Below are 7964 nucleotides of genomic sequence, written 5' to 3'. Positions count from 1 at the left end.
ACGTGCCTATCTAAATCCCAGTAACGAGTAACGCGTTCCTGGTTTTGGCATAATAACTAGTTACCGTGCTACTTACCACAATAATAACGTAGTTACTGTAACGCGTTACTTAATAACGCCTTAGTCCCAACACTGGTACCTTCATGATGTAAACAATGACGTGCATGCAGCGCAGGTATCGCCTCCAACTGTGCAGCCTTACTGGGTTTGCTGTGAAATATTTAAAGAGACCAAATATTTGCCGCTCACATCAAACTGGACTCTATGAACTAGAATTAGTTCAAAAACAATTGGTTAACATTTCTGTTTTTACATTTACGATTACCAACACACACCACAGAAACGTCTTTTCACAGAGGGCCACTTCCTGTGTGGATGAAGCAAACCGACAGCAGGCAGTTGTGATTCGCTGGCTGTGACTCACCTGAAGCGTTACAGGCCTCTCTGCTTGGACTGTTGGGCTGAGGCTCACCTGGGTCAGGATTGGACCGTCTGTGCTCAGAACATCGGCTCACTCTGATTCAATTCATGTCAGAACAAAACCAAGAACAGCTGGGTGGTAACTAAGTACAAAATACTTAAGCATTCCAGGTATCCGTGCTTTACTTTGAAGTATTCTGCTGATAATAAACGGGGCTAACGCAGATCGTTGTGTCTGTTGCTGTACGTCAGCACAGAGATGTTTCAGATAAATCACCTAAAAAACTCACAAGAATGAAATTGACATTCATTTTCCTCAACACCTGAGCAGCAACACTTGTGACCTCCACTGACTGGTAAATACCCAAACTCTTTACTCCTCTGCTCCTGTACGATGGGAGATTTTACCCTGGAGTCATCTTTGTTAAAACCAGCAGCAGTTTAATATTTTTAACTATGCTTTGAAAGTGTTTTCTTCAAATGGGAATTTAGAGTTGAAACGTGTTGTATTCAGCAGCCAGAGGCTAAATCCTGCCCTTCACTAACTTTAATACATTTTGACCTGCCAGGTTGTAGCTGTGGTCCGGTGCACAGAAGAGTGCACCTCTGCTGCATTTGCAATAAAAAGCTGACCAACGCAGAATGAAACTTAAAGGGAAGTTGGTGCCGGAGACAAAGAGAAACCTGTGCATGGATCTTCTCTCTTGATTTGTTGCAGGGAGGCTGCAGGGAGTCACTGAGCTCAAAGGAGTGTGTAGCTACGGCACAACAAGCAGTTTCTTTGAGCCGAATATAAAAGTGACGGAGCTTTATGTGCAGGTAAGTTGTAAGACTACGCCCGTTGTCCAGCGTGCTGTTGCCTAAATAACAAAGAAAACAATGACCCTGTCATGTCTGCGTCAGTCTTGAAAGGACAAACAGCATAATTATGCAGTTGCCACTTTAAAATAATCCTTCTTGTCAGTGGAAATTCTTTGTCATTTCCCAACGCGGACACTTGCAGCATGCTCTCATTTATGAGAAACTGGTGGAGTTTCTACGCCCAAAGATAACGATCTTTCCTCAAATGCATTCTTTTGTAAAAACAAACTCACAGTGAAGAATGTGAAGGTGGACACGTATCAGTGCCACTCTGTTAACCTGCTTAACCTGCAGTAACCGAACATTCAAGAGATTCCCCACCCCACCCCGAATGCACAGACCGAGTGGATAGCTCACAAAATGTGTCTTTTTTCACAACAAATTCTCTCTTAATGTCCATGAAAGAACTAGAAAAGCTGATCGCGTCCTTGATTGTTAACGTGAGCTTGTCCATTGCTCAAATGAGCTGAGCTTTAAATCAGCAGAAATAAAAAGCTAAGTGTTTCTTTAATACAGCAGTTAAATGTGGAATCAGCTGCTGCCACTGGGTCCAGTTTTACACGTTTGTATGAAAGTATATTTAAAGCTCCAGAAAAGTTTCATTTACCCCTAAAGATGCAAAATGCTCTTCATGCTTCGTTAGAAACTGCATTACTTATAAATGTGGAAATTATATATTTATTATTATTTATTTTTAAAAAAGGAGAACACTGAGGTCGATTAGCTCTGAACTTTGTTTTATATCTTCTCTTTGAACAAGATAGAAATTTAGGGGTAACATGGCCTTACAAACCTATTACACACAGCCTATTCAGTTCATAGGCTGTGTCTATGAACTAAAATTAGTTAAACAATTGGTTAACATTTCTGTTTTTACGTTTGACTACGCACGTTTAGCTTCATTTCTGCAGTTCCACAATAGTATGTGTGTTTTATCCCTGGTATGAAAAATGTTCAGCTGCTGACGGGACAGAGTTCTTTGGAGTCGTGATGCAAAAACAACCTTTATCTTCACGGCGATGTCACACAGACACACTGAACACTGATTCTGAGGAATGCTTGACTTAACAAACACTGGTTGTTGCACAATCACAAAGCAGAACATGAACATATTTCAGTCTTCTTCTTCCTCCTGCTCCCTTCAGGGGGCGCCACAGCAGATCATCAGCCGCCATCTCCTCCTATCCCAGCATCCTCCTCTGTCACACCAACCCTCTGCATGTCCTCCGTCACTGCGTCCTTTCAGGTCTTCCTCTTTTCCTCCTGCCTGGCAGCTCCATCTTCATCACTCTGTCCAGTATATCCACTGTCCTTCATTCCCTGCTTGGTCATCTCTTTTCACTTCCTGTGTCATTGTCTTTTATTTTCTTATCTCTAGTCTATGTCAGAGCGCCTGTTTCCAGGCCCCGTCTGCGGTCTCCAGTTCCTTGTGCCTTTGGATTTTCTCCCTTTTGGACTTTTCACTTTTGCCCATTGGGACTTTGTTTTGTTTTCTCATTGTTTGTTAAATCTCACCTGTTTTCCATGTCTGCATTTTCACATCTCAAAGTGATATTTGAGTCAATTTCAGGGCCTGTAAAGAAGTTTAATCAGTAATTCAGCTTCTACCAGGTTCTGACTGTGAGCCTCAATTACACATACAGTCGGGGAAGATGGCCCCGCCCCTCCCTGAGCCTGGTTCTGCTGGAGGTTTCTTCCTGTTAAAAGGGAGTTTTTCCTTCCCACTGTCGCCAAAGTGCTGCTCATAGGGGGTCACATGATTGTTGGATTTTTCTCTGTATGTAGTATTGGATTGTCTACCTTAGAAGAGGAAAGCAGGTATTTGTTAGACCTTTCTCAACTTCAACACATTCTGTATACATGTTCTTCTACATGAGGTGTATATGTACAGTGGCAAGTGTTCATATTTTCTGCTTGTGAAGTTGTGTCTCATTGTTGTTTTTTAAATTCTTCAAATGCAGTCATCACTTCAAACTATTCACAGTAAATGATTTTTTGTTTCTATGGGCGGAGTCTCCAACTTTGTGATTGCAGCCTTTTCTTAGAACATAAATCTGTGTGTAATCCACCAGTTTAACGTATCCTTCCAGTTACTTTGGAAGCTCTCACACTCAGACCTCTGAGCCGAATCTGAAACTTCCTTTTTGAGAGATTTCAGGTTCAGCTCATCAGAGCTTCCAGATGAAGTTCATCCCAGTTTAATTCTGATACCACTTACAGGGACGCTTCCCCTGCTCTTTGTGATAAATCCTTAAAGTATTTTTCTGGAAAGATCTCAGCTTTAAGGGCTTCTCATCCATCTCACCCATCATCAGTTTTAGACCCAGTTCCAGCCTCTGAATGCTTGACTGTCTTCCAACAGTTTGAGCCAGTGTCTTATTCTGCTTTAAAAGATATAATTGATCATCTCAAAATCTCTGGTTCCCCGCATGATATTCTTTCTTCTTGTTTCTTTAAGGAAGCTTTACATGTTATTGGTCCTTGTATCTTATCTCTGCTGAATGCATCATTGTCATCAGGTTGTGTACCGTCTCTCTAAGCATGCTGTTGTGCAACCTATTATGAAAAAGAAAAATCTTGACCCTAATGCTCTCACTAACTACAGGCCGATCTCCAAACTCCCTTTTATTTCCAAAATATTGGAAAAGGTAGTTCTAAAACAACTTCAGGCCTTTTTAGATGCAAATGGTATTAATGACAAGTTTCAGTCTGGTTTGAAACCTCGCCCCAGCACAGAGACAGCCTTACTTAGAGTTTTTAATGATCTTCTTTTAACTGCTGACTCTGGATATTCTGTGGTTTTAGTTTTACTTGACTTGACTGCTGCTTTGGTTAACCACAACATTCTTCTATCAAGAGTGGAACATGTTGTTGGTCTCAAAGGTTTTATCTTGGTTTAAATCCTACCTCTCAGAGAGGTCGTTCTCTGTTGCTATGGGGCAACACTCCTCGGCTTCTGCCCCTATTTACTGTGGTGTGCCTCAAGGGTCCGTGCTCGGTCCTGCTCTCTTCTCTTTGTACATGTTGCCCTTGGGATTAATTTTTAGTAAATACAACATCTCCTTTCACTGTTATGCCGATGATATCCAGATTTATTCACCTTTGAAATCCGATGTGACTGCTTCTTTGCAACCTCTGTTCAACTGCTTGCATGAAGTTAAAATTTGGTTATCACATAATTTTCTTACATTGAACGAGACCGAAATCATAGTCTTTGGTAGTCACACTCCGCTAAACCAGTTAGCTGATGCCCTAGGCCCTCTCGCTAGCCATCTCTCGCCCACTGTAAGGAACCTCGGAGTGTTCCTGGAGGGCTCTTTTAAACTTGAGAAACAGGTCTCCACTGTGGTAAAAAACAGCTTTTACCAGTTGCGTCAGATATCCAAAGCAAAGCCATTCCTTCCTTTAAAAGATCTTGAAAAGCTTGTCCACGCATTTATTACATCCAGATCGGACTACTGTAACTCCCTCTACTCGGGCCTCCAACACTCCTCTCTTTGCCGGCTTCAGTTAATTCAAAATGCAGCTGCGCGTCTTTTAACAGGTACGAGAATTCATGAACACATAACTCCAATGTTAGCCAAATTACATTGGCTCCCTGTTAAATATCGCAAAGATTTTAAAATTCTTTTGTTCACTTTTAATATTCTGAATAATTTAGCGCCCAGCTATCTGAACTACTCCATTCATACAATCCCAACAGAGCAGATCGTCCAATCACAGGCTCCTAGCACAACCTAGGTCTCGAATGAAGTCGAGAGGTGACCGGGCCTTTGCATCCGTGGCACCCAGACTCTGGAATAACCTCCCTGTTCATGTTCGTACTGCCGAGTCGATCCAGTCTTTTAAATCACGTCTTAAAACTTATCTTTTTACTTTGGCTTTTGATTCTAACTAGTTGGTCTAGCTTGTTGTGTTGTTACCTATTGTTTGTTGTCCTGTTTTATTGTTTGTTTTAATTGTCTCATGCTTATACTGACTGTGAAGCACTATGGTCAACACTGTTGTTTTAATATGTGCTATATAAATAAATTTTGATTTGATTTTGATTTGAATTCAGTCTAGTTAAGTTTACTTCTCCATGGCACCGTTACAGTTCTGTTACCTTTCTTTCCTTACAGTTCACCATGGATAAGCTGGTCTCCGAACTTTTCGGCCTCTGCCCAACCATCATCGAGATGTATGACAATATGAAGGACAATGACGAACGCTGCAGGCGGATTGCTGACAGGGTCAGAGCTTTGGAGGGACTGGTTTTAACCGTCAAAGAAAGGGGATCAGGCAGAAACTCTGGCGCTGTGGAGAAAGCGCTGAAGGAACTCCACACCATCTTGAAACATGCTGAGAAACTGGTGTCAAAATTCTCAAAAAATAATCGGCTTAAGCAGTTCATGATGTCAGGCAGCATTGGAGCAAAGTTCAGCGAGGTGAACCAAAGACTCACTGAGAACTTCCAGATGCTTTCTGGAGCTCTGCAGGTTGAGCAGAGCGACATACTGCACAAGGTGTATGAAACTGTTTTAGGGCGCCCCTACACACCGCTGCCTAACCCCCCATGTCCTACGTTTTCCCCAGCAGCACCGCCTATCCCCTCTCCTCCCGTGCCTGCCGCCTACATCATGGCACCCATGCGGGCTTCGACGCCTGTTCTGGCCCAGCCTTTCTGCAAAACTACAACAGTTCGCGTTCTTGTCTCCAATAACATGCCCCCGATGCCCGTCATTAGGACCATCAGCCCTGTTTCTGTCGTCAGAACTGTTTCACCGATGGGTTTTCGGCTCTACTAGTTTGGCCAGTCGCTTTGCATGATTTGTGATCAATAATAATCCCTATTTAATCCTCATGGGCCTTCATTCCTCCTGGAAGGTCTTCTTGACTGGGAAGCTGTGAAGGTAACTTTCATTCTCGAGAAATTCTTTTGTAAAAGAAATACTACTTTTTTTCACGATTAAATAGATTTGAGAGGGATTCAAAAACAAACAATTTTAATAAAGTTTTGTGAAACAATGAAATTATTCCTTGCTGAAATGAGTGCACACATATTTATTCTCTTTCACATTGTTATGTAATTTGTGTCCTCTTGTCCTAGTGCTAAATGAATCTCTAATAAATCAAGGAGCCTATGTGTGTCTGTGTGGTTTTCATCTAATTTAACAATCGTTCATCTGATCTGCTTCAAACTGTGCAGTCTGAGGATGCAGCGTGGTGATCAACAGTCATGTCATGGTCCTGCGGCCATGACTCAGTGACTTTGTGTTTATGTTCTTTATTGTTATTATTCTCTTTATTATTCTTGGGCTGTTTTGGGATGGTTTGTGTTTTGGGATTTTAGATACTGGGTTTTGGGTTTGTGCTCCCTCTGTTGGTCCCTGGTGTTAGTGTTCCCCTGTCTCGTCAGGTTAATCAGGTCCAGCTGTTTCCCCCACCTGTGTGTGATTTCCCAGTGTCTCTTTGTGTACTTATAGTGTGTGTTTTCCTCTGCTCCTCGTCGCGTCGTCTGTGTTCATACCCTGTGAAATCCCCTGCGTGCTCTCCCTGCTGTTCTCCCTTCATGTTCAGGTTTGCCACTCCTTTGTGTAGTTTCACCCAGTTTAGTTCATCCTTAGTTCTGTTTTGCCATCTCCACTTTATGTTTGATATTGTCAATAAATCGCCTTCACATCTGAGTAAGTGCTGAATTTGAGTCCTCCTTTCCACTCTTCACACGGCCGCTGCCCCGGACCGTGACAAGTCATTGGCTAATAACGTAGCACTACACCCTCTCGTCCAATCGCATAAGCCCATGAAATGTCCCCTGGCTTCACGGACAGGGTTTACGTTGGAATAAGTTGGACAAATCTTTTAAAAGTTGCCAAGAAATATCTCCCACTAATGTTTCTGTCGCATCGGTGAGCTGAAACGCCAAACTAGTCGGATCGAGTGTTCAGCTGTTGCAGAGAAACACTGAGCCGGATGAAAAACCTTTCCTGCGTTTCTGTTTTCTTCTTCTTTTCTGGAATTAAAATTCACAGTGAAAACACCACAAAGATCAAGAATAATACATTCGTAGGACTTTTATACTTTTACACATCACATATAAATCAAGTTGAAGAATGAAGCACATCATGAGCTAGTTAATTATAATAATCTCAAATATTTTAAACTTTGTGATTTCAGAGGTTTAACAAAGTTTCCTATAATGTGTGGTCTGATCTTCATTGCAGGACACAGTAGAACGTGTTATTTTCTTGGGCTGAATTTGATGCCACTCCTTTCTGTGTCTCCTCCAGTGTCTCCTCCTGCTCTGCTAATTTTGCCTCCAGCTTGGACATTTTTTTCTCGTTTATCCAGCTTCATCTCCCGATCGATGTGTAGAGCCCCAGACAGCGATATGTAGTCATCAGTGAGGCTCTTGTTCAGATTTTCAAACTCTTCCACATCTGATTCATCTTGTGAGCCTCTGTGAATTTGATGTTCAGTAGTTCAGCTTTCTGCAAAGTCTCTAGGAAATTCTCCAGAGCTTTTTTCACATCAGACAGCTGAACTTCCTTCCTCTGGTCGAGGAAAAACACCAGTTTCCACAGAGCTTCAAGTCTTTTCACGACGAGGGGAGCCTGGATCTCCAACTTCCTAACTGGCAGACCACAGGCAGTAAGGATGGGCGGACATGTCTCAGCCTCCACCACTCTCAGCACTGGAGCCCC

At 42.4% G+C, this 7964-nt stretch overlaps 1 protein-coding gene across 2 annotated transcripts; it reads left to right on the top strand.

Moving 5' to 3' along the window:
- The first annotated feature begins 1070 nt into the window (after window positions 1-1070).
- On the top strand, window positions 1071-6329 carry LOC146571642 (uncharacterized). 2 transcript variants are annotated; one of them, XR_014893254.1, is made up of 2 exons: window positions 1071-1239; window positions 5403-5501. XR_014893254.1 is itself a non-coding variant. In XM_085281327.1 (2 exons), the coding sequence occupies exons 1-2, from the start codon at window positions 5030-5032 to the stop codon at window positions 6066-6068; spliced, it is 735 nt and encodes a 244-aa protein (XP_085137453.1). In that variant the 5' UTR covers window positions 4982-5029; the 3' UTR covers window positions 6069-6329. The 2 variants fall into 2 exon arrangements, 1 of the variants encoding a protein (XP_085137453.1); XM_085281327.1 differs by lacking the exon at window positions 1071-1239 and adding an exon at window positions 4982-5098 and having other exon boundaries at window positions 5403-6329.
- Window positions 6330-7964: the final 1635 nt, after the last annotated feature.

Source organism: Mchenga conophoros, linkage group LG7 (genome assembly GCF_057382185.1).
Source record: "Mchenga conophoros isolate Kocher_MC1m ecotype Shallow Benthic linkage group LG7, M_conophoros_male_GT1.1, whole genome shotgun sequence".
Lineage (NCBI taxonomy): Eukaryota > Metazoa > Chordata > Actinopteri > Cichliformes > Cichlidae > Mchenga > Mchenga conophoros.
Note: the sequence above shows the minus strand (reverse complement) of the source record. Positions and strands in the feature narration are given on the sequence as shown.